General features: G+C 40.4%; 1 protein-coding gene across 1 annotated transcript in view; it reads left to right on the plus strand.

Annotated features, from left to right (window-relative positions):
- Window positions 1-26,761, plus strand: part of PIK3C2B (phosphatidylinositol-4-phosphate 3-kinase catalytic subunit type 2 beta) — a 156,019-nt gene extending 129,258 nt beyond the window's left edge. Inside the window, exons 28-33 of the mRNA XM_063452303.1 lie at window positions 9,506-9,627; window positions 10,081-10,198; window positions 14,621-14,702; window positions 21,278-21,384; window positions 22,163-22,288; window positions 24,249-26,761. Coding sequence (XP_063308373.1) covers window positions 9,506-9,627; window positions 10,081-10,198; window positions 14,621-14,702; window positions 21,278-21,384; window positions 22,163-22,288; window positions 24,249-24,437 — 744 coding nt within the window. The 3' untranslated portion in view covers window positions 24,438-26,761. The remainder of the gene's footprint in view (window positions 1-9,505; window positions 9,628-10,080; window positions 10,199-14,620; window positions 14,703-21,277; window positions 21,385-22,162; window positions 22,289-24,248) is intronic.
- The last annotated feature ends 787 nt before the right edge of the window (window positions 26,762-27,548 follow it).

A 27,548-nucleotide genomic window follows, 5' to 3' on the forward strand; every position in this document is an offset into this window, starting at 1 on the left:
ATATAGTTAAAATTATAATTGTAGAGATGTGTAGTTAATAAATATATTAATGTGTGTGTGTGTGTGTGTATATATATATATATATATATATATATATATATATATATATATATATATACATATATATATATATACATATATAATTATAGAGATGTATAATTATATTAAGATATTACATATTTTAATTACACCAATCCACATTTCTAGGTAAGGGTTTTATTTTGTCTGCATGATGCATAGGAAATATTATGTGGCATTTGGTCTTAATAATAGATTACCCAATATAACATGTATGTGTGTATGAGTGAGTGTGTGTATTTGTGTGTCAAGATTTGTGTGTGTGTCACTGTGTGTATGTGCCAGTGTATATCAGTTTGTTTGTATGTGTCTGTGTGTGTATCTGAGTGTATGTATGTGCCAGTGGATGCAAGTGTGTGTATGTCACTGTGTGTCTGAGTGTGTGTGCATTTGTGAGTCAAGATGTGTGTATGTGTCACTGTGTGCGTCTGAGTGTATGTATGTGTATCTGAGTCTGTGTGTCTAGGTGTTTGTGTCTGTGTGTATCTGATGCCACTATGTGCCAGTGTGTGTATATTTGTGTCAGATACAGACACACACACACACACACACACACCGGCACATACAAAAACAGATACACACTGTGTGTCAAGGTGTGTGTATCTGTGTGTCAGTGTGTGTGTGTGTGTGTGTGTATCTGTGTGTCAGATTCATACACAATGGCACACAGATGCACACACTGGCATATACAAACACAGATACACACACCTTGACACACAGATACATACATACACACACAGTGTATGTATATGTGCCAGTGTGTGTTACATTCACTGGCAAATACAAACATATACATACACCTTGACACACAGACACACACTGGCCCATAAAGGGCGGGGGTTCACGATGTTGTCAAAGGGTTCCACGGGAAAAATTAGTTGGGAACCACTGCTCTATATACATACCCTCCTACAAAACTTTCAAATCCTACTCCTATCTTCACTTCCTTTCTATCCTTCTGCTCCTAGCAGCTGGTGATGTCTCCCCAAACACCGGTCCTATCTCAGCAAACCCATCACATACTAACTCAAGGAACCACACCAATCTCATACCCATCTCATGTTACTCTTCCTTTAAATCCTCCTTCAATACTGCGCTCTGGAATGCGCGCTCTGTTTGCAATATTACAAAATCCACTGCGGTCCACGACCTCTTCATCTCTCTTTCCCTAGATTTACTAGCCTTAACAGAAACATGGCTGTCCCCCTCTGATACCGCTACCCCTGCATCTTTGTCCTTTGGTGGTCTTCAACTTACCCACAACCCAAGACAAGAATGTAAAGGTGGTGGTGTAGGGTTTCTCCTCTCACCTCACTGCTCCTTCAAACCTCTACCCACCCCCCCCCCCCCTTTCCTCTCTTTCCCATCATTTGAAATTCATTCGATTCGCCTTTTCAAACACTTCTCTGCTAACATTGCCGTTATTTATCGCCACCCTGATTCCCTTCTCCTCCTTCTTGACCACTTTGCTGCCTGGCTACCCTACTTCCTCTCTTCTAATATTCCATCCCTAATTCTCGGAGACTTCAATATTCCCATTAACCCACCTTTGACCTAAGCAGCATCTAAACTACTTTCAATTACTTCCTCCCTCTGGCTATCGCAGTGGGCTAATTCTCCCAACCATGTAGCTGGCAATACCCTCGACCCTTATTTTCTGTTATGCATGTACAGTATCTAATGTCTACAACACTCCATTTCCTCTCTCTGATCACCACCTCTTATTGTTTGTTCTCAAATACCCCCTCACCCAACAACCTCAGCCTAACCCCTCTCAACTCAGGAGCAACCTTAATTCTTTTTTTTTTTTTTTCTTTAACATCAGAATAAGGTATTTGCTATTTCATATTTTATATATGTCAGGAATGTCCCAATCAAATACCAAATCATCATTTGTTTTGTTTCCATCCCATTTTCTTTTGTGTGTATGTGTGTATATATATATATATATATGTGTGTGTGTGTGTGTGTGTGTGTGTGTGTGTGTGTGTGTGTATATATATATATATATATATATATATATGTATGTGTATGTGTGTATGTATGTATATATATATATATATATATATATATATATATATAAATCTTCCTGTCTCAGTTTTATATATCCTGTTTTCCTATAGTGATTGACAGACAAATACACATACAGACTAACCTAGACAAACATTTGTTTGGATCACAGTGTGCCGAGAAAGGAAAAAAATAATCAAACAGAGGGTCCGAGATAAGGGGTATTCCGGTAATTTCCCAGTATAGAGAGGAATTGCACAATTAAAAATGAATATAATACAATAAGAAAGATAATTTTTTTTTATTTTTTTTTATTTTTTTTTTAAGTTGTAATTCACTGTCCAGGGTCTAATTTTTTTTACCCACCTATCCCAATAATTATAATAGTGTCCCTTCTTTGGGGCAAAGTTCGTAATAGCTCGTTCCATTTTGCACTGGAAAATACTTTGATAATGAATCTTGGCCCAACTATCCACCCTAGGAGACTTCCAATTTCTGGCTATTGACATTTTAATGGCTATTAAGATGTGAAAAATAATTGGTCTGAATTCTCTATTAATCAGCTCCATATCCATATGTAGTAAAGCCATATTTGGAGTCCGTTTAAACATCTGTTCCAATTGATAAATATTGGTTTGTCATCAGAGGGGTTTATTTATCGGACAGTCCCACCAAATATGTTTAAAATCTGCAGTAGATTAAGTGCATCTCCAACAGTTAGGGGAGACTGTAGGATACATTTTTTGCTATTTTTTGAGGAGTTCTATACCATCTGTTTAGTATCTTATAATGAGTTGCATGTATATCCAAACAGTGGCAAGCTTTGTATAATGTGTTGAGGGAATTATTCCATTCTTTCCTAGTTATATCTATTTTCAAATCGTAATTCCATTTAGTGATTGCCGAGGGAGTCGCTTTAATCTGAGCCTTGTAGATTAATTTTTTACATTTATTGGCTAAATGGGTGTAGCCTGTTTGCTCGTATATCTCTGAAAGAAGCTTGACTGGCAGTTCAAGAGAATTAAATCACAAAAATGTTTTTAAAAAAGATATTACCCTTATATAGATAAACAGTTAAACCATTCGGTAGATGGTATACCGTATTCAGTTTGAAGTTGTTTAAAAGATTTTAATGTGCTTCCTGTCAGGATATTAGATATCTTTTTCATACCCTGAAGGGTCCATATTTCCAGGTTTATATCAATCATTAAGTATGATAGAATATTTAAATTTATACTAGGAATTATCTTCATTTTTAAACCTATATATTTTTTTTTTTTTTACATTGAGACCAGGTGGGAAAGATTTGTTGGACGACTATCAATGATTTAGAATTTTTAATAGAATGGTTTGTTTCTTTTTTTTTGTAAATATATTTTTATTGTATATTTTTCATCATTACTACGAAAAGCAGTGTGGACTCGCAGGTCCCATTTGAGTGTTGCAATTTCGTTCAATTAGGAGGATTATTGAGTATCTTAATACAGTGTGGTGACACGCAGGTCACATATGGGAGCATATTTCTGAAACATAGTGGACTCGCAGGTCCTAATAGAGGTTTATCTGCTCATGAGGAGATTAGGTCTACTCAGGTGGGGTACACTGTTGTTTTTTGTTTAGGATTATCTGGTTGTAATGTGCTTTCGCAGTGTGGATCGTGTAGGTTACGTAGGTCCTATGTTAGGTTTGCTTATGAAGGTTTTAGTGATGTGCATGAAGTATCTATATGGGCACATATGTCGGTGGTTCCTAAGGGCCCCGAGGTTCCGATCCCTTAATTTGTGCTCCTTTGTAAACTGCATTCTGCGCAGTGTATTTTTGGGTGAACAGTAAATGATATGTAGGTGTAGCTCTCGTGACAAGGTTGTCTTGTAGTCGTGGGTGGTTGGAGCGAATGGCGTTTGTTTTCAGTGTGTGATGGGCTCCCAGGTCCATCCCAGTTATGTTGTTCTCCTTCCCGTGTCTTATGTCCTAGCTTTGTGTAATTCAGTCTGCTGAGTTGTTTGTATGTGCAATGTGGGTACCTTGGAAAGGAGAGCTATCCTCATTCCACACGTGATCGTGGCTCTGGGAGCAGGATATTCAGTTTCTAGAGTGGGAGTGTGTGTGGTTCGTTCGTGGGTCTCCAGTTGTCTATTCCCGGCGTGGGTGTTAGTGTGTGAGTCGGCCGCGGTGGCCTGGGTGCTATGAGAGGTCTGTGTGTTGCTGGTCGTCGGGTTCGAGAGGTTATTGTGAGTACAGTATGCTGTTGTGCCTTGCGGCTTCATGGGTGGAGTTTGTGGGGTAGCTGTGTGTGGGTGATGTGTTGATCATGTGAGTGTTGTGGCTGTAGTGTGTGCGGTGCGTGTTACATGTTTGGGGGGGGGGGTGACTCCCCTCTAGCTCCCTTCCCCGTCCGCCGCGTCCCTCACGTCTCGTCTCGCCATGTACATTATCCAGGGTTGCCATTTGTCAACGTGTTTCGTGAGGGTATCCCGTATGGTTGCGTGCATTTCTTCTGGTAATCTTATCTCTTCTACCCTGTTTAGCCATTGCTCTATTGTAGGGACGCGTGTCGTTTTCCATAGGGCAGGGATTAACGCCTTGGCCGCGTCAAGTAGGTGGCGCAGGATGGATCGTTTGTATTTTGAGATCAGGTCCGTGGTATGATGCAGGAGGGTGTTTTCTTTAGATAATTGCGTCGTGGCCCCTAGCACATCTTTAATGCGAGCTGTAATCTGGGTCCAGAACGGTTTGATGTTGGGGCATTCCCACCATATATGTTTTAGTGTTCCGATATTTGTCTCACATCTCCAGCATGTCGCCGAGGTGCTGGGGAAGATTCTGTGGAGAATGTCTGGGGTTCTGTACCAGAATGTCAATAGCTTATGGTTAATTTCTTGGTATTTTGAACTAATCGTTGATTTGTGATGAAGGATGAGAATTTTGTCCCATTGTGCGTCGGTGAAGACTTGGTCGGTGATGTTTTCCCATTTTTCTTTATATCTTCGTGTTGCCTGCTGACCATCCGTGATTAGGTATTGGTAGAGCGTCGCCGTTGGTTTCTGGATTGGTGTTTTTTTGTCGCAGATGTCCTCAAACCACGTGAGGGTTCTGTGCACCTCTTGTTTGGGTTTGTTTCTTTATCTGTAGGCCATAAAAGGGCTTTATAATCCCTATCTCCTAAAGTCAGGATCTGTTCTCTTTTATACCAATTCTCATTTCTAGAATCTTCCTTGTTTACTATTAAAATATGTGCTAATAAGTTGGCTTGTGCAGTGTCTTGGATAATTGGAATACTGATACCTCCTTCATTTTTTTCCCTAGACATAATGTCTTTTTTTTATTCTGGGTTTTTTACCTGACCAAATAAATTTAGTAAATGATGACTGGATTAGTTCTAACCAATTGTCAGGAATTTTTAAAGGGATCATTCTCATAATATATGAGAATTTTGGTACAATATATGCTTTTAATGTATTTATTTTTCCTGACCAGGAGATTTCCAGGGTTTTTCATATGTTTAGGTTAACGTTCATCTCTTTAATTAACGGTAAGATGTTAATTTCTAACCATTTCTTTGGGTTTTTTGACATTTTATTCCCAGATAGTTGAAGCACTTTTTAACTTGTTTAAATCCATATTTATTTTCTATAATATCAATATTATTTTGAGATGTATTTAGGTATAATGCTATACATTTTTCTGTGTTTATCTTTTAATTAGAGAAATTGCTGTAATGGTCAATAGATTCCTCGGGATTCTGAATACCGCTAGTTATCAATACATCATAAAGCTTAATTTTTTGGTTATTATTGTCTCCAAACCCTTTAATATCCTATTTAGATCTTATATCTACAGCCAGAGATTCAATCGCTAAAACATATAAAAGCGGTGATAAAGGGCAGCCCTGGCGTGTACCATTTGTGATTCCAAACCATTTGGATTTAAAACCAGGGCCCACAATTCTAGCTTGGGGGTCGCTATATAAAGCCATAATGGCACTGAGTGTCCCAGCCGTGAATCCAAAAGATACCGAGGATTTTCTGACAAAAGCCCACCAGATCATGTCGAATGCTTTCTCAGCATCCAATGACCGGGTCAGCATGGGTATATGTTCATCTCTAGCCTGTTCCAATAAACCCAATCATATTTCTTGTATGGCTAGTAGAGAGTCGTCCCGGAATAAATCCCGCCTGGTCTCTGTGTTATATATAGCTAACCACTCGTTTAACTCTATCTGCCAATATTCCCGCATATAGCTTAATATCTTCATTTAGTAGGGAAATTGGTCGGTAACTATCTACTTTCTCTGGGCTCTTTCCTGTTTTTAATATTGGGACAATATTGCCTTTAAGCATTTCCTTTGGAATTTTTGTTTTTAATATAAATTTGTTAAAAGTAGTCTCTAAATGAGGTGATATTTCATTTTTGAGTAGTCTAAAGAAGATACCTGTAAATCCATCTGGGCCTGGAGCTTTATTAGGTTTCGATGCTTCTATCCGTGTATGTATTTCATGTAAAGAGATTGGAGCATTCAATTCCTTCAATTGAGATTCTGAGATCCTTGGTATAATCTTGTCTTTAAAAAAAAATCTTTTGGGTCTGCATGGTTGTGGGGCAGATTATATAATTGAGAGTAATAGTCATTGAAAGTTTTCTTAATTCTCTCTGGAGATAGACAGGTCTCACCCTTATATATAAGGAACTTTAATTATATTGACCACCAGCAGCTGTCAGCTTATATTGATTAACAACTGCTATCCACCACTTCCCTCTCCTGTCCCTCACTGGCCATCTCCACATATAACACTACCCTCAACTCTGCCTTGAACGCTGCAGCCCTGCTCCAAGCATACACCTTGAGGAGGACACCCCCCAACCGTGGCATACTAAATCAACACGCTACCTGCAAAGATGCTCCCGGTGTGCTGAACGCTCCTGGAGGAAGTCTTGCGCCCAGTCAGACTTTCTCCATTCTATATTCATATTGTGTTCATACAGCGCAGCCCTTGCCCTTGCCAAACAGTCATACTTTTCCTCTCTCATTAGTTCATGCTCCTGCAATCCCAGGCATCTCTTTGACACCTTTAACTCTCTTCTTTGCCCTGCTGTGGCAACCCCCCAAACTAAGCTTACAGACGATAGCTTTGCTTGCTACTTTACCGACATGATTGAACAGCTAAGGAGAGAATTCTCCCCACCTTGCCGTTCTCTTTCTCAACCATGTAGATCATGCCTTTCCTACCCTTCAGACTTTCTCCCCAGCTACTGAACAAGAGGTGGCTGCGCTTCTCCTTTCCTCTCGCCCCACCACTTGCCCGCTCGATCCTGTCCCATCTCACCTTATCTCTCTCTTGTCTTGTGCCTTCCTTAACACACAACTTCAACTGCTCTCTCTCTCTTCTGGTGTTGTCCCTGCTGACTTTAAACATGCCACTGTAGTACCTATCCTGAAAATAACACCTCTTGACCCGTCCTCCCCCTCTAACTATCGTCCCATATCTCTTCTCCCTTTTTTGCTCAAAGCTTGTCTTTACCCGTATCTCTCACTTCCTCAATTCCAACTCTCTCCTTAACCCTCTTCAGTCTTGCTTCTGCCCTCTCCACTCTACTGAGACTGCTCTTATCAAAGTTACTAACGACCTAATCGCAGCTAAATCCAAAGGCCACTACTCCATACTAGTTCTTCTTGACCTCTCTGCCTTTGAAGAGTTTGAAGAAGGAGAGCATGATCAACGGTGTCAATCACTCAGTCTCTGTGACTCTGTCCTCTCGTGGTTTTCCTCTTATCTCTCCCAACGCTCATTCAGTGTCTCCTTTTCTAATGATACTTCCTCCCCTCGTCCTGTCTCGTTTGGAGTACCCAAAGGCTCTGTCCTTGTTCCCCTTCTATTTTCTCTTTATACTGCCTCTCTTGGCAAACCTATTACCTCTTTTGGATTCCACTACCACCTATACGCTGATGACACCCAGATATATCTCTCCTCCCCAGACCTTTCCCCTGCTGTCCTGCAACGTGTCACTGCTTGCCTTTCTTGCATCTCTGACTGGATGTCCTCCCGCTTTCTGAAACTCAATCTCTCTAAAACTGAGCTCCTTGTCTTTCCTCCTCCTAATACTGATCCTCCTCTTTCGCTCTCCCTTCAGGTTAGTGGTATCCACATAAGTCCATCCTTGCAAGCGCGCTGTCTTAGCGTCATACTTGATTTTGGCTTCACCTTTGAGCCTCACATCCACTATGTTGCCAAATCCTGTAGATTCGATCTTAAAAACATAGCCCGCATCCGCCCCTTTCTTACGCAAGATGCTATTTCCTGCATGAATTATTGTAACCCTCTCCTAATTGGTCTTCCCAAAAGCCGTATTGCCCCGATACAGTCTGTAATGATACAGTCTTTAAAAAAAATCTTTTGGGTCTGCATGGTTGTGGGGCAGATTATATAATTGACAGTAATAGTCAGACTGATTTTCCTCTCTAGTCGGTCCTCTCACACCTCACCCCTCTGTCAGTCCTTACATTTGCTTCCGGTATCCTATAGGAGTCAATTCAAAGTGCTAACCCATACCTATAAGCACTGAACAATTCTAGCCCCTCTTATATCTCTTCACAGATCCATAGGTATGCCCCTTCTCATTCTCTCCGCTCTGCCCGTGACTTTCTCCTGTCTGTTGCTCGCACCCGTACGGTCAACTCACGCTTGCAGGACTTCTCGCGGGCAGCTCCCTTCCTAGGGAATAGCCTGTCTACACCCATCAAACTCTTCCCTAGTCTTGCATTTTTTAAGAAGTGCCTTAAAATCCATCTCTTTAGGAAAGCTTATGGCCTCCCAAAGTAACCTCTATCTTACATACCTGTCTCTTGCTCTCTCCTTAAGGGCAGCACTCTACTCTCTCCTCCAGCTTTGCTTCACTCCCACCTTATTTGATTGATAATTCCTGTCCTAATGTGTTTTATACCCCACCTCCTATATACTGTAAGCTTGTTTGAGCAGGATCCTCTTCAACCTATCGTTCCTGTAAGTTTTCTTGTGATTGTCCTATTTATAGTTAAATCCCCTCTCTCATAATATTGTAAAGCGCTGCGGAATCTGTTGGCGCTATATAAATGTCAATAATATGATGTCCTTTCCTTATATATTGCATTTGTATATTTCATAAACGTAAGGGAATTTCAAAACAATACAAGCTGTATACACACATTCTTCTGTAGGCTTTCCTGCTGTTTTTGAACATGAGGTATTCCAAGATAGGTGTGGAAATGTGATCTCTCTGTTTGTTTGTTTTTTGGGGGGAGGGGGAGTTGTATTATGGTGGATAGATGCTGTCCATCAGTAGATCAGTACATTTATATAATGCATACAATTAAGAATATGTATGTTTTCATTTGTGTGTTTAAAATATTTATTCATAATCTGCATATCTGATGTGATTACAGGTTTTTGTCATAAAGGTAGTGAGAGAGAGCCCTCATGAAACCTCATATATTCAACGATCCTATGAGGAGTTCCAGGAAATGCACAGCAAACTCCGACTCTTCTTCCCATCACAGCTCCCAAGGTACCTACATGCAGCTACTAAGATTATACTTCTAAACTACTACAAACTGTACTACATAGCTAATCTAATATCTCAGTTATGACATGTTATAATGTAAACATTCTTGGCAAAGAAAAATGGTAAAGATAGACTTAAATTATAGTAATTTTTCATATATTGGACATATATATTTCCACTTAGATTTGTGAATATGATTTTGGAATATAATCTGCACATGCAAATAATGACTGTTGAAATTCTTGAGGTTCCTGATATTTTCATAGAAAGATCATATTAAAGATGGAAAGTTTGTGTCTCTTTTGTCAAAGAAAATTCCCAATCTATGGTACCAGTATTTAATACTTTTCCCTAGATACAACGTAAATTAATCATGAGTGTTTTTTTCATAGCTCTACCTATAAGGATGACCATTCAACTTTGTACCTACTAATGTCACTATTCCATCCTTTTCAGTTTCCCCAGCCGCTTTTTGATTGGGCGTTCTCGTGGAGAGGCAGCAGCTGAGCGCCGGAAAGAAGACTTGAGTGCATATGTTTGGCATTTAATCCATGCAACTCCTAAGGTTGCTGAGGTAAGACATTAGTAGTTCACACCTTTACAGCAGGTACCTGAATATCTTTAATGCATGTTAAAGTTCTAGGTAAAATAAAGTACCTGACATCAAAGGTAAACTGCCACTTCCCTGACTTTGTTATATTATGTTTATTTATCCCTATAACAAATATCCTTATGAGATGTAAAACATAAAATGAAATGTAGAAATCCCCCTCTTTATCCTGCAACTGATTGTCTCTCAATCATTGTTATAGGTTTTGTCTTGTTGCCTGTCAATCATTGTTATGAGCTCTGTAACAGAAAGCAAAGAGGAGACCTGAAACAATGTTTTTATTCCTCATCTTCATTTTGTCCTGGCTTTGAATTGTCTGAGCTGGATTATATCATTTACTAAAACATTTCACATAAAATGAATGAAAATAAATGAGAATGGAGATTGCATGGAAAAAAGGTTAATACAAGTTTTGGATAATTTTTTATTCAACTGTATAATTTAAAAGTAACAGTTCCCCTTTAATTTGAGCACTTTAAGTCATGCAGTTCCTGCAAAAACCCAAAGAAACTAATATATTTTAACCCTAATTCAGGTTCCACTGTAATCATGGGCAGTTGACCCAATCCCACAGACTTCTGTTCTGTATTAAGTCTTAAATCCCCATGCCAATCACACATGGTGCCACAGCAGTTGTATTGATTGAAAAACTAAAATAGTAACAGGTGAACAAGCAAAACAGAAGCTCCTTCAAGAGTTTTATTCTATGATTTACTTCCATGAATCAAAATGCTTGTGTCAAAGCTGTATGATGCAGGTTGAACGGTCATGTTTTTCCAAAGGAAATTTATGGTTACAGGTGCATGTAAAATCTCTCAACCAACAGGGTTTCTGTCATACCTTTCTGTGTCTGTGTGGGATTTGCAAATTAAGTTGTATGATTAATACTGTCATGGCAAACGTGAGATACCAGGATTTTCTCTTATTTACTTTGATATAGGTGATGTCAAAAAATTTGGCAATGAATGAGCTTTTCTTTCTTTATTTTTTTAGTTTCAGTTTTTATTCAGCCATGCACTGATTTGACAACTCAAATAGAATGTCAAGCAATATAAACAAAATGTATCTAAGTGCAAGGGAAACTGAATTGGTTGTATTGTTTGTTGTATTGGTTATATATGTATAACCGTTAGGCCTGCTGTTCTCTTAAATTAAACTGTTTAGTTGCATTAACAAAGAAACAAAACAACAGATTGAAGGTAAGAGGTTTGGACTACACAGGCACCCTTTAAATCTCAGATGTGGTCTATTGAATTGAACCATAATGCTTCAGTGTGAAGCATATAGACGGGAACCTGGCTCCAACAGACCCCTGCTTCTTCCTGTTGTTTTGTGTCCCTTATTTTTGTAGTTAGTATAGGAAACGTAAGTGCACTCATCCACTTACATCAGAAAAGAGGGCCTGTCCCTTGCTGATCCTTTAATCGTGCACCTTCAGACTGATCAACTGTATCAAACAAAAGTGTAAAATGTTTTGTTTCTCGGAGCACTCAGGGGAATTAACTTTATAGTTTATTAAAGAAGCACATAAAAAAATAAAACCTTTATTTATTTATTTTAAAGAAAATGCTAAACTTGAGTGATTTATCTTTATCTCAGCTTGTGTGTTTGTGGATTTGACTGATGCAAAAGCATAGAAATTAATTGTGTATCAAGGGAGTCCATAGGATTCCATGGAAAAGCAGCTGATGTAAGTGTGTGTCATACAGTGTGCACAGATCACAGTGATGCTGTTTATTGCAGGTGTTTCAACAGGTAAAACAGGGCGTGTTTGTAGAATGTAGCAGGGTGTTATGTAGATTTCATGTTATTAGTTCATGGGTGAGCCCTCTTTGAGTTATTTTACGGATCTCCCCCCCCCCCTCCCCCACCACCACCACAAACCATACAAAGGGATCTCCTTACTTAAGATCCAATGTGCAACTATCTTCAAACTTAGCCATGACCACCTATCTGGGGTTTTATTTTTATTTTATGTTCTACGTGGAAGTTACAGGAATTGGACACACACAGAAATACGTGAAACATGATTATTCACACGTGCTCTCCCAGCCCTAAGAGCTTGTACATTCCATGCCCCATGAATAATTTAGGCTCTCTTCAGTATGTTAATATTAGTTCAAAGGGAGCATAGAATAAAGGGTGTAGACCTGATGGGAATTTTTCGCCTGGCCATTTTCATTATGCAAGTAAAGGAGCAATATCTTCCTTCTGTTGCTTTTAATGTACACAGTTGTAATAATTGTGTTGTTGATTGCATATAAGCACAATAATTGGAGCCAGCTTGATTGTTTTAAGATTGTATTATGAGGCAAATTTTGTAGTAATATAGGTTGTAAAGAGTGGCCTTTATTTTAAGGTCTTTTCAAACAATGATATCCACGGGATAACCAGTTTGTCTTGTTGCTGTAATTCAATCTGGGTAAGTTAGCCTGCTATTAAAATAAGTCAGCTGCTCCTAGCGACCTGTGTTTGGTGATCATTCTTGACAGATTTGGCTGCAGAATACATTTCACACATCTAAGAGATACATATCAAATGTGCCTAACTTTATTGTAGGCGAGAGTATCTTGAAAGGGAGTATAGTTTAGTAAGTGTGGGTCAAAGCTTTTTCCTCTTGTTCCCGTGTCACACATCCAATACAGTTGGAATTATTATACACTAATTAAACAACTGCATTTATGCAGTGAGTTGCAAAATTAGTCCGTGCATATAAAGAGCCAGTTTTCACATGCACAAAACTGGTCCTCTAGCAGTGAACTCCCCCTTCCCCACAAAAAAAAGCAAAAGATGGGTCTCAGGCGTGCATTTAAAAATGTTGCTCTTTAATTATTTGAGCTACCAGTTTTCCTGAAAATAAGACATCCCCCTAAATAAGCCCTAGCTTATTTTCAGGGGTTGCTCGTAATATAAGCCCTACCCCGAAAATAAGCCCTAGTCGCTACTTACCATAACTAATCTAGCCCGAACATAGATTCGCAGGACTCCATTTGCGAGTAAGCTAATCTATGTTTGGAAAAGTTTCCCCAAACATAGATGCACGGGAATTTCCTCAAATGTAGACCTGCTTTTTAGCACATGCTTGCTACCGTTTTCCCTCAAAATAAGACATCCCCTGAAAATAAGCCCTAGTGCCTTTTTCTGGGGAAAAATCAATGTAAGACAGCACTCTGAAATGGTGATGTGTTGGAGTGTAGCATCATTGCAACGCTGTAACCTTTTAATATGGCCAAGGTAACTAGGGCAAAGGTTAGAACTGTGGTTGGGGGATTTAGGTATAGTGCTAAAGAAGACTCTGGGTAAACGTGGTATTTTAAGGGTTAGGGAGGTGATCTGGGTTAATGGGTACCAGCCTACACAATGTAGGTTGTTGTTTGTTGTGTTTTTTTGTTTTTTAGTGTTAGGGGTAGCTTAGGGACTAACCTACACAATGCAATTGGCTGTAACTCCTATATGTCTCTGCCTGACACCTACGTGAGAGTGATAGGTCCTGCATCTTTAACTCTAGGTTTCCTTATTCTTGCTGCAATGATACAGGATTTTTGCAGTGTACCGATCACTGTGATGCTTTTCATAATTTTAAAAAGAGACCTACAGCAGCGCGGGCGTATTTTAATGTGACAAAATGAAAGCATTTTTATGAACCCTTTTAAAATGTTTAGTTTGTGTTTGGTTCTCCGCTGTTCTGCAGAATATATTTTGAAAGTCAGTAAAGGTGCCTTTATGTATTTCTCTTGGTCATGAGCCAATTAAATTCACTTCTAGTTTCCATATTACTGTGTGTTCTCAGAGCTGCTGATTAGTGGTTAATGTTTTACCTTGGGCACCTGCTAGTTTAAGTGCGTTGTCTATAGTTCACTGTTCCTGATATTTGTGCCAGTTAATTACGTGGAATTTAAGAGAAAACAGATGGGCGGGAGATTTTTTAAATGAGCATTTTGTCCTTGCATTTGCTGTAGATTAGTATGTTTATGTGCAAGGTAAAGTTTTACTTTTTTTGAAGGGGGGGATGTGCACATCTCATCGTCAAGAGTCAGCCAAAACTATACTGAAAAAAATGTAATGAGGGGTGCTGTGACACTGAGATAGAGTTCATGTTAAATCAAATGGGCACTGCAATCATGATTGTGTGTTTTTGTGATCGGTTCTGAATTCCCCTAATTCATTCTCCCATGGTCTAGAGATCATGTAAATGCTGTGAGTTTAAATGAAAACAAAAATGCAACCAAAAAACTAAAACAGGGGCTAATGTCAAAAGGAATTACTATGCCATTGCGTTCTTCCAGGTATGTCCTAACATTCTTAGTGTATCTAGCTGTATTCATGTACTGGTGTATTGAGGTTCTATCTTGTGAAATTAATATTTGCTTTTATTTTTTTCTGCAGTGTGATCTGGTTTATACATTTTTCCACCCCCTTCCCCGTGACGAGAAAAATGGCAGTAACGCTATAGCCCAAAGGCCTTCAGGTAAACTTGCAACAGACACAGGTGGAATAATGTTATGCTCTAGGTGGAACATTAGCTGAGCCTGTGACAGGGGTCCAAATGAACCCACATTCATTACCTCTCACAGCACTCTGTAAAAGACTGCATGGAATCTGTTCCTACAATATCTCAAACAAAAACGTTACATTTCCAATCAAGAAATTAATGTTCTGATTAATTAACGTAACACTGCTCTTGGAAAAAAGGTCTCACACCGAGGGTAGCTCCCGAACAACCGGAACCCACACAATCTTCGGGGCATAGCCATGGGGCCCCCGACACCGCACACCCCCGATCCACTGAGACGAAGACCACCTCACTACACATGCGGGGGGAGGCGGACACAGGTTGGGGGCATCTGGCCCATAACTGGGGACCCCAACATCCCACACATAACCCCTAAAAGGTGACGGGCACACAGTACAGGGAATGAAGGCAAGAGGCAGATGCCAATCGCGAACTATCAATACCCCCAAAACACTAATATCCTCCAAAAATAACTTAATAAAAAAAAAAAAATGATAATACCAAATAACCTATGCACGCACTCTCCCTCTCTATCCCTGAGCGCAACACCCGTCCCGCACTATCTTACGATGGGGTGCAGACGAATACGCAGACATAGGGCGAGCTCTACTGTCAGCAACACGGATCCCTTGTGACCTACATCCCTTGGCATGTACCCAGCACTTAGCCGCCATGCCGTCTGACCCCCTTTCAGACGCGCAGCACGTGCAGCTGCACTGCCCCGGGCCCCTGGACCCCCTTGGGGGGGTCGTCCCCACACTCCCCTTCCCCCGATGGAACCCCTCCCCTCCTCCGGGGAGTTACCCCCTCAGCGCAGGCCCTCCACCCAGCAACTCACTGACACCCCAGAAGGTTTGAGAGAAAACAGACTGATCCTGTATACCTGAAATACCAGTAACGTTTCTTGTTTATGTTAACTGTTGCTATTATTTTCTTGGTTGTGGAGTAACAGACAATTTGTTATTGTATGGGTTGTTCACTATTGCAGGACCCTCACCTCGGGTAGGCGCGCGCCTTTCGGACGCGCGCCTGACGAGGGGGTCGAATAGCACCGAATATAAGCGATGCAGCACGACATGGTCATGGCTCCCGGGCTCGAATCTCTCACTTGTGCTGGTCGCAGTGGAGGAGCGATCCCAGGTACCCATATTACGTCTGGCAACTGGTAAGACCAGACTCGAGCCACCCCCATCTGGAGGTGTGCTACTTACTTTACTTTTCACCCCCTTTCTTTTCTTTCTTTCCCCCCCCCCCCTACCCCTATGTGGTGCTGAGTAGAGACGTCAAGAAACACAAAATAGGGCTGCCGTCTCTGGTGGGAATATTGCCTGGCGACTTCAACGACAGGAGGGTTTTGTGTGCAGAGATGGGCGTACAGCATGTGGGACACTTCCAACACACTCATGGCCTTACACATAACATCGCTAAATGTTAAGGGCTTGAACTCCCCCACAAAACGACGCCTGCTCTTTCGCGAACTAAAGAGAATGAAATCTGACGTGGCATTCGTACAAGAGACCCACTTGCCCAGACACAGCTCCGGCTGCGGGACCACACATACGACACTACATTCAAGGCCCGCGCCCACAGAAAACGCAATGGCGATATTAATTAAAAATAGCTGCCCTTTCCGAGCCACAAAAACCGAAACAGACCCAGACGGGCGTTACATCATCGTAACCGGCACCATACTCTCACACACAGTCCACCTCGTCAATATATACGCGCCAAACCAACCAGAGCAGCGTTTTTGGAAACGAATGCAACGCCTAGTGCAAGCCCTCCCCCACGGCATGGTTGTGGTGGGGGGGGACCTTAACGCCGCGCCCTGCCCCGCGGCCGATAGGAGCGCGCACCGGGGGATACCTAGATCACACAACCGTGGTGGCCAAGATAAATTGCTCCACGAGTTCATAACTAACACTGACCTTGTAGATGTGTGGAGGGCACACCATCCAGACACAGTTGACTATACTTTTTATTCGGCACCACACGGCACATATTCCAGGATAGACCTATTCCTGGTCAACAACCATTGCATGGCTCGGGTCGCGAACGCTTCGGTCGGATCCATAACGTGGTCTGACCATGCGGACGTGACCCTGACCCTGGGCAACATAAGCAGGGCAACCCCGTGGACCTGGAGGATGAATACATCCTTGCTCTGGGACGAAGACACCACTAAACAGGTTAGACAGGAACTCCTAGATTACTTCACCACAAACGACACCCCAGATCTAAAAGCTGGCACGATCTGGGCTGCGCACAAAGCGGTGATAAGGGGTTCGCTCATCCGTATAGCCACTAGAAAGAAAAAATTTAAATACCAATTACTTGAGCAGCTACTTTCGGAGTTGCGTACACTGGAACAAGCCCACCAATCACACCCAGACAGACTGACCTTTCAGAGACTGGACGCCAAGAGACATGAGATCAAGACGTTACTGCTGGACGATACGGCCAAGTCTATGACCCACTCGAGACGGACATTCTACGAAAAAGCGAATACAATGGACACGTTATTAGCCAGCACCCTGAACCCCCGACAAAGACGAAAACACATCACCACGATTAGACACCCCGACGGAACGATCAAAACCTCCCCGATAGATATATCAGCAGTCTTTACAGAATACTACAAGCAGCTATATAACCATACCCCTAGTAGGGAGGGCAGTAAGGCGGCAGAACTCGTGAATATTTGCAATTTCCTGGCAGACTTAAAACTGACCACACTCTTCTCCGAGGCTCGAGCAGCTCTAGCCTCCGACATCACGGAAGAAGAAATAGATCAAGCCATAACGGCCTTAAAGGGGAATAAGTCACCGGGGCCCGACGGTTTCTACGGCGGCTATTACAAGGCGTTCAGAAAAGAACTGACACCCCATCTCCTCCGGCTGTTTAAAGAGTTCAGAGACAGTGGTACGCCAGACCAGGACATGTCTTTGTCCACTATAGTGTTGCTCCCCAAGCCAGAGAAAGACCCCATATTACCATCTAGCTACAGGCCAATCTCCTTAATAAACCATGACATGAAGATATTAGCCAAAGTCCAGGCATCTCGCCTAAACCCCTTACTAACATCTCTCGTAGACCCAGACCAGGTGGGCTTCGTCCCCGAACGGCAACTCTTTGAAAATACTAGGCGCAACATAGATCTAATCTGGAGGCAGGCCACCCTGCACACACCATCGCTGATAGTATCGCTAGATGCCGAAAAGGCTTTTGACAGGGTGACCTGGACTTACCTGTTCGCGATACTAGAGCACTTTGGGCTACCTGAAGAGTATATCGCACTCATCAGAGCGATGTACAGTAACGTTCGGGCCCAGGTTCAGATCTCGGGAGCTCCCCTCCACCCCTTCAGCCTCCACAATGGCACTAGGCAGGGTTGTCCACTATCCCCACTTCTTTTTATTTTATCCCTTGAACCCCTATTGCAGGCCCTCAGGCAACACCCCAGAATTAAAGGAATCACAGTGGGGGGCAGCAAATTCTTGGTCTCGGCGTACGTCGATGACGTACTATTAACCCTCACCAATCCGCCCCAATCCATGGTGGTGTTGCAAGAAGTTCTCCAGAGCTACGGGGCTCGATAAGCCGATATCGTGGGTAGGACGGATTCATACCGTCAAAATGAACGTCCTTCCACGTATCCTGTTTTTATTCCAGACATTAACCTTACAATTATCGAAAACCCAATTACTGCCACTGTAACGAACCATAGGCGCTTTTATCTGGCAAAACAAACGCCCCCGAATCTCCAGGCATATCCTTTACAGACCCAAAACGAGGGGAGGACTGGGGTTGCCATGCTTGTATTACTATTATCTGGCTGCTCAATTGGCGCAGGTAGCGATGTGGCACACCCCATCAGGCAAAAAGAAATGGGTAGATCTCGAATCGCTCATGATAGGGGCAGACCTACCACAATTTGCCATGTGGGTACCGAGAGAGAGTAGACCTATACTCAGTTACATGCCTGGCGATCCTAAACTCACTTCGACTATGGGACCAAACACACACAAAAAACCTGGCATCCTCACCCTCCCCCTTATGCCCTACCTCCGCAATAGAGCCTTTACCCCAGGCATGGCTGCCAGAGACTTTAGGAACCTGGAACGAACCGGATTACAGAGGATATGCCACTTATATAACGGCACCGACATCGTGGGGTTCGACGACCTCTCGCAGGAGAGGCACCTCACACCAAGCGATTTCTTCAGATATGTCCAGTTGAAAGATTTCGTTAAACAACCACATACCAAACACGCAGCGACACAACTACTGACGTTCTTTGAACGCTGGTGTCTGACGGAAAACTTGCCCCGGGGAACGATCACATTGCTGTACGCCCATCTCTGTTCCGAGACAAGGGAGTGGACCAGATTAACTTACACTGAATAATGGGAACAGGAACTCTGTGAGGTCCTGGAGGGGACGGAGTGGCAAGAGATTTGGGAGGCCAACGCCACCACCTCTATATGTGTGACCCTCCAGGAGCAATCATTTAAAACAATGTTTAGGTGGTACACCACCCTGGTAAAACTGCTTTGAATGCCCAAAACTACGAACAATGAATGCTGGAGGGGTTGCGGTCTAAAGGGGTCATATCTCCACATGTAGGGAGAACCACAGACTTAGATCCATGGGTGTATCTGCTCAACAGACCTATCGAGGGCTGGACCAGAGCTGAACAAAAACTTATACATAAAATCACGTAGCGGCCAGGAAGGCAGTAGCGGCCTCATGGTTAAAACCGACAACCCCAGATGCACCAGAAATAGTAGCTAGGATTAAAGAGATAAGGCTGATGGATGACCTGACAACTAGACTTAGAGGGTCCACTAAAACCTTCCATAAGATCTGGGACCTATGGGATGACAGCGAACTAGGATGAGCCGCCCCTCCCCCCCCCCTCTCCACCCTTCTTTGGGCTCTCCAGATGCAGATAGAATGGCGGGACCTCAGCACCACATACACCCCTCCCCTATCCCCTCTGTCCTCCTCCACATTTGGCCACCCATATCTCTTGTCTCTTCTCTCTTTCTCCACACTAGCCCCTTGAACAACCCCAAACCTAAGGCTTCTATGTACAAAACAACCCTTATCATCTCATACTGGCCCAATATGGTAACTCTTTCCTGTCAATGGGAGGCATATAATCTACAAGTACACATACACTTCTAAAAAGTGCCACCAACAACACTTACACTGGGTTGATTAGGTAATAATTCTCTCTGGCGATAGCCTAGATACAGGTGACCCATGTTCCAGGGCCATCTACTGAAAAGCCCACTGACTGAGCCAATCGATAACATGCAAATCCATGAAACAATGCTCAACCTCGCAGAGTAGAGAACTAGATACCAGGGGGCCGGGTAATAGCATAGAAGTGGAGGACGGTTGAGTCAGTATTCCCCCTCACCCTATCCCCCCCACCCCCCCTTCCCCCTTCTCTCTTTTTCCCCTATTCTTTCCCCTTCCAAATCAAGGGAATTCTATACCTACACAAAAACCCTCGGAGGGAGGTAAGGGCACTAACTTACACATATGCATACTCTGGCGTATCATTCCATGTGTTTTCATGCATACTTATGTACTGAATCGACTGCACCAATTTGCGCAATATGAAAGTGGCTTCTGCGTAAGCCAGAATGTTGTTGACATGCACTTTCCTCCCAACCGAGTGAAAAATAGAAGAAATAAATAAAGAATAAAAAAAAAAGAAATTAATGTTCTGAACATACAATGTTTTTCATATGGCAAACTGATCTAACATTGGAAGGCATTTTTCAAAAACCATACTTGGCTTGGATGGAACATAATTCTAACCACTCTTGCGTCAGTCATAGACTGCTTACCATGGATACATCTAGTACAAAACATGTCAAATACTGTAATTGTTAATGAAACACTATAGGGTCAGGAAAACAAATCAATTCCTGATCCTTTAGTGTTAAAATCACTATCTGGCCCTACTAAATATTTCAGTCTGCTGGTACTCACTCTGCCCATGATCTGCCTCATTGGCTGACATTATCAGAAGTGAGGATCTGAGCCAACTAAAATGCTCGTGGATTGCCAAGGGGGTGTGACAGGGGCGGAGCCAAATGCCACCCTGTCCAATCTCCGTCTCTTCATAGAGATGCAATGAATCAGTGCATCTCTATGAGGAAAATTTAGTGTCTCCATGCAGAGGGTGGAGACACTGACTGTGCCCAGGAAGCACCTCTAGTGGCCAGTGGAGGTGTCCCAAGGCTGTAGTGTAAACACTGCCTTTTCTCTGAAAACACTGTGTTTACTGGAAAAAGACTAACGTTATACTCACCAGAACAAATACAATAAGTGTTTGTAACAATAAATCAGTTTTTCCTCATCTATTAGACCTCATTCATATTTGCCTTAGACACTGAATTGTTTAGTTTTTTTTACAAGCAGTATTTGGTATTTTTTCTTTCTGGTTTGGTTGTGTTTAGTTTGCAGTATTCTGTATGTTTTTCATAAAACTTTTTGATTTTGTTTTTCAGATGCAACATGGGCTGTTCCTGTAGGCACAGTTGGAGGGGAGATCAAACTCTCAATATCATACAAGCAAAAAAAGCTGTTAATCATGGTGATGCACATCCGTGGTCTGGTAATTATCTATCTTTATGTCTTTTATCCGTCTGGTTCTGTGTTCATGTATGTATTCATTAAATAAGGCTGGCTCGTAAATATCTAATGATACTTTGCTGGAATAATATTCACAGTTTAGCAAGGATGGGTTAGAAGAGGCCGCTATGCCTGATTTACATGCATATTTCCATATAATTATGTATTTTCTTATGATATACAAATTTAATGCCTAAGTAAGAGTAAATCAACCTGCTTGCTCTGTTAATCTCTATAAGAAGGGCTGAGTGTTTAGAGAAATCTGAATTTAAAGCTGCAGGAGCTGACTGATCCAATTGCAGTTAGTTGTGTATGTTATTTTGCTATTTTTGTGTTTTTGCTATTAAAATCTATCTGGCCTTCAAATTCTAGTCAGTGGGGAAAATATCATTGGTATCCAAAACAAAATTAAACTTCAGATAAAACATAATAATCTATTTAGTTTTAGCCAGTACAGAAATAATGTGCCAATTTTTTTTAATTATTATTATTTTTTTATGCTTGAAAAAGTGAGGTCTGGAAAGTACCTGGAGCATTGCTTTTATTTGTTAGGAGAATGTATTGCATTGCTGTTACCTACCACAAAGGGCATCTTGAAATGTTCACATATATTTTAAGGCTATTTTTTTTATTTTTAAGGTGTGGAACCTGATATAAATAATATGTAATTCTGAAGCTCTAACTTTTAATTTAAGAATAAAAAGTTTAAAAATAACATGCTACAAATGATAATTGAATCAAACTTTTGTTTAATTAAACAGCCTTTGCAGGATAACAACGAGCCAAATCCTTATGTGAAGATTTACCTCTTGCCCGATCCACAGAAAACCACAAAAAGGAAAACCAAAGTAGCTCGGAAAACATGCAACCCAACATACAATGAAGCGGTACGTAACTGCTTTAAACACACAATGCTAATTTTGCTTCTGACGTGTGAATGGAACATACTGTATGTACACTCTTCAGCCAAAGAAGAATGTCCAAATAATGTCAAAATTAATGGTGCTAAAGCGTAATACAGTTTGTAAACACAGTATATTTCAAATAATACGCCTTGCTTTATACTTGGCATTAGTAGCTAACACTCTGACTGAACTGTAACAGAAAAGATGTAAGTAAGTATATATTTTAGTATCTTTAAATTGGGATACATTGTGAGGCTTAAAGAAATAAAACCGATTTTTTTTTTTTTTTTTTTTTTTTATTTATTTTTTTTTTTTTTTTAAGTTCATTTATTTATTTTGGTTTGGGGTTCTGGCGATAACAATTCCTGGCATGCAAGCCAGCATACATACAATCACAGTATCATGGCAGCTATGTCACAACAGTGATGATAACCGTGGAATGCACAATCAGAGTAAAGAGAAGTAACAGAAAACAAACAATCTTGTGATACTTACGCGTTTACTATGGTCACTAGATAAAACGAAAGGGTTACTTTACAGCTATTGTTCGTCACAAAGGGGAATCTGGAAAAACCTTGCCCAGGGTAAAAAAACTGATTTTAATGAACATATTTCCTATGATGAAAAAAACTATTTGACAGATCTTAACTGATCATATCTTAGAGTTCCAATGTAAATGATGCTGTTTGCTATTTGTTCCCAGGTTTCTAAAATTAGTCCATGTGTGGTTTAAGTTCAGCAATCCAAGCTGTAAATGCAAACAACAGTCTATGTCCTGCTTTTCTCCCACTGGATGATCAGGATGTTCACTTATCATATATGAAAAAAATAATTATTTTTAAGTAGTTACTAAAATGTATGTACAATAAACACTTTAAATAAGAGTTTTCTCGTTTACACCTTTTAATGACGTGGAATATCTCAGTTGATCTAACTTATTGTAAGTGTAAGCTTTATAAGTCAGTATCTGCCTTTGAAATGTGAAATAACTTGCCCAATTTACTATGTAATTTAGTAGCATTGCATATGTTCACTACTTAAAGCGTTACACCAATCACCATGACCACCTAATTAATTTGAAGTGGTCATAGTGGTAGGAGCCTGGATATGCACTATTTCTGCTTAAAACACTGCACATACAGAGTAATTAGCACTTTTGTGCTCTGAGCAAGTTGCACCCCCAGCACACATGATGTGAATTCTGTGCATATTTTAAGTATATTGTCAGCTCACATTGCATGATGGCAACAGACATAAAAATCTTCGTCATTGCAGGCAGAGCTTATTATCCCCTCCCTCTGGGCGCTCTGTCCATCACTTAGATAGGGTTTTGTTTTTCTTTTGCTTTTACAATTTCCCTCCCCTCGTCGGCTTCGAATGCATTCTGAGCCTAGCGAAACAAACAGTCCAGTCACTCGTTTCTTAATGAAAAGCCTGTGACTGGACCGCGCAAGTGCAGAGCTGACTTCAGACAGGGAGGTAGAGATCAGCACCAAAGGGCTTTGCTCACTGGATTACAGGTATGTTTTAAAGCTTTTAACAAGGTTTGATGGGGCTGGGAACATATCAGTAATGCCCCATGGGGCAATGTAAATGAAAAAATATTTATCACTTTAAAAAGGATTTGAGTAAACCTTTAACAGATGATGACCAATATACAGTAAAAGCTTGCTGTCATAAAACAAAATGCCATACTCTAAAACATGGTTATAGACAATTTTATGTTTTCTAATTACAAAACAAAATTGCTACCTGCACACTATCTAAAAAAAAACAAAAAACATTGTACCTATTACAGCAATTGCCATTAAAGTGGTGGCTAACCTGACAATGTCAAAGCAAAAAACTTATGTTACTTATTAATCTCAGATAATATTTTGTGTCTTATGGGCTTTGTTTTTTTTTTTTTCTTTCTTCTAAACTATCCCAAACATTATTACAGTTGGTATACGAAGGAATTCCTGAAGGAGATCTACAACAATGTGAAATTCGACTTTCTGTGCTGAGTGAGGAAGGCTTCTTTGAAAATATTCTGCTTGGAGAAGTCCGTATCCGCTTAAGAGATTTGGATCTCAGTTGTGAAAAGAAATGCTGGTTTCAGTTGGGTTCTCACAGCCAAGCAACTATTTAAGCCTCCTTTGCCACTCTTCGTCATCACAAAAAAAGGGTGTTATGAGTCTTGGAGTTTACAAAAACTTGTTTTTTTTTCTCTTTTTAATATGGTTATTGTATCGAAAAACAAGCTCCGGGAGTTTTTTTTTCTTTTCATTTAATTGATGACTGATATGAGATTATATTTTCTTTTCTAAGGGAATTAGAGATGCTGCAAATAAAACAGGCTTCCTTCTAGAGAAGGGTTTTGGACAAAAGACTGGAAGTATTAAAACAGCTTAATAAGTTTACCTTGTGTCAAGGGAACCTGATTGAGGCGAGAATAGCTGTAGTATAGACGGGACATGTTTTTGAAAGGGTAAAAATAGCATTAGAAGGGGATTAATAATTTTATTTTTAAAAATTAAAATGAGAATACGTCCTTTAGAGACGTCAATAGAGTTTGGGGGGAGTGATTCAAGGATCAAGCAATTCAGGGAGAAAGGTCTGATTTCTATTGCAGCATCTGAAATAGTTAACTGTACCAGTTTACATGGTTCTTGGCACTTTTTTTTATTTTAAAAAGGTCCGAACATTGGAAAAATGAATAGTTTGGTTTGCACCTTAGTGCATAATGCAGTCGTGTAATAGTCATCCATTTCTTGATGAAATTTTTTTTTTTTATTTATTATTTCAATCAATTGATTGAATATATTTTTCCTGTTTGTAATTACATACTTCTTATCTAAGAATTATTAGAAGTTCGGAAAAAAAAAAAGAAAAAGGAAGAAAAACTTCTGGTAAACAACAATGAGCATGTATCCATGAAAAATTGTGACTGCAGAAAAGAATGCCAATTAGTGTCATGGCGCTAAAGGGACTTAATAGAGTTGTTGATTCTATTAAAAATAACTTCTACTTTTGTTAATATTCTTATACTTTTGTGGTCTATACCTGATAAAAAAAAATATTATTTTCAGGCGTTACTGTAATATTTATATTGGCAGGTAGCAGGAAAAGAGAGCATTGTAGCGTTTAAGATCATTCAATGTTTTTTTATTTAGGTCTTTTTTTCCCCATTTTTTTCATGATGATGGGATCGTTCCCTGTTGGCCTAAGATGCTTTTGCAACATACATGTCATGACAGATGTACTTCCACTTAAACTGTAGATATTTAATGATCAATGATAGAAGATATATTTATAGTGGAAAATTAACATAGGGTACTTAGGACGTTTCTTTTAAATAGTCTTTGGAGTTTCACACTCCAGCATGATGCCAAGAAATGATGATACCTTATATAGATTTTCTTCTACAAACATAAGATTTTGTAAATGAAGGCATTTAGGTGTATTTTTTTTTTTTTTTTTTGTAAACAAGAGTAAGGTTATCTGCTCCTTACCTCTGCATTAAATCAACGTGCAGTGTACAGCAGGTTTTCCATCTCCAAGTTATGAAGAAAGCCTGTAATTTGGTGAGATGGGACCTGGGTTATGTTAGGTCTGTAATTCTCTAAAGGGGGGAACTGGGGTTTACATAGACTGTGCCACTGTTAGAGATGTAAAATTTCCGGAAATATTGAAGCCATGGAGGAAAACAAAGTGTTTTTGGAAATTTTCTGAAAAATTGAAAGAAAGAAAAAATGCAGAGTGGAGTATTTTTTACAAATTGAAAATCATTTTGTTACACTGGGAACAAGAAATGCCGTGTATATACAAGTATGATGCTTGAAATAAAAGTACAGCTCATTCAGTAAATGATAAACTTTATTTTTATTTTTTTTGTTACAAATAGAAGGTCTGCATATGTTAAGGACATTTTACCTATACATGAGATCAGGTATCCCCCACCCCTTTAACTCAAAAGCAACAAAAATTGAAGAAACCATCAACATAAAACAAAAGATCCCCTATAATCCTCCTCCGGGAATTTGACTGGGAGAGAGATAACAATCACCCAATCATATTTGCACCAAGTGGACACATGGCATTGAAGGGTGTAAGGACTACCTCAATATTTACGTTTCATAGCGGGGTAAAGTCTCAAGACTTTCATGAAGGTCATAAACATATTATTTATCACTGTAAAAGAACATATTCCACACTCCATATTTTTTCAATCTTTTTCCGGAAAAGAAAAACGGCTTTGGGAAAAAAACGGGAAATGTATTTTTTTCCCAATTTTTCCATTTTTTTTCCAGGCCTTCCCATCTCTAGCAACTGTACAATTTAAAGAAATTGCTTCCCAAGGAGAGCTGGTTTTAATGAGGGCAGTGATTGATCTGCCCCTGCCTAATACTGACCACAAATGTTATGTCTATGGAATGTGTATGTGCTCAATAAATTACTCAATCTGTTATTTTATCTTCTGTTCTGTTTGTGTTGTGTTATTTTTTGGGGGCAAGCATGAACTGAGGTGCTTCTCTATAGCAGGGTCTCGTCACTCTAATCATCCCAAAATAGACCTGGCAGACACATAGCTTACACAAGCAATGGGTATATTTATGCATAAATCTGTGGAACCCAATACGTGCATTTCAAGTCTCTGTTAACTTATAGTAGTTGCTCTAAGTAGCTGCTTGATTGACAATACCACCTGCGATCCAGGTTAGAAATTGTCAGACAGTCTCACATTTTGTCAGAATAAAAAGTACCTGCTTCTTAAAATCACTGGAATCTGGAATTTCAGTGTCTGGTTTTACAGTCATGCGTTGAGTGGGATATTAACACCAAAATAGTTAAACATGCATATTTTATTTTAATGTGTTAAAATGTTTTATCATTTTACTTAAAAAAAAAAGTATATATTCTATTTGCATGGGTGTAAAAAGCCTCCCCTAAATAACAGGATTTGTAGCTTTGCCGTGTTAGGCATTTTCTTCAATACATCCCCTTTTTGTATAAAACTCCACTTACAATAGTGGTTTAAAGATATTTTTATTGGGGAGCAGGGCGCAGCGGCGGACGCCATACTGTGGAGCTCTGCGGCTAATCAAGGCAAACATTGAGCCCATCACACAACATTACCCTGCGCTACTGAACCCAACTGCTGCAGGACATCAATCCCTACAGATCGATGCCCTTTGTGTACGTGTCCAGTTTCAAACGGCCACACAACAAGGCCTGCCTTTCCCAATACCGTATTGATAAC

The sequence above is a fragment of the Pelobates fuscus genome, chromosome 1 (genome assembly GCF_036172605.1).
Source record: "Pelobates fuscus isolate aPelFus1 chromosome 1, aPelFus1.pri, whole genome shotgun sequence".
Lineage (NCBI taxonomy): Eukaryota > Metazoa > Chordata > Amphibia > Anura > Pelobatidae > Pelobates > Pelobates fuscus.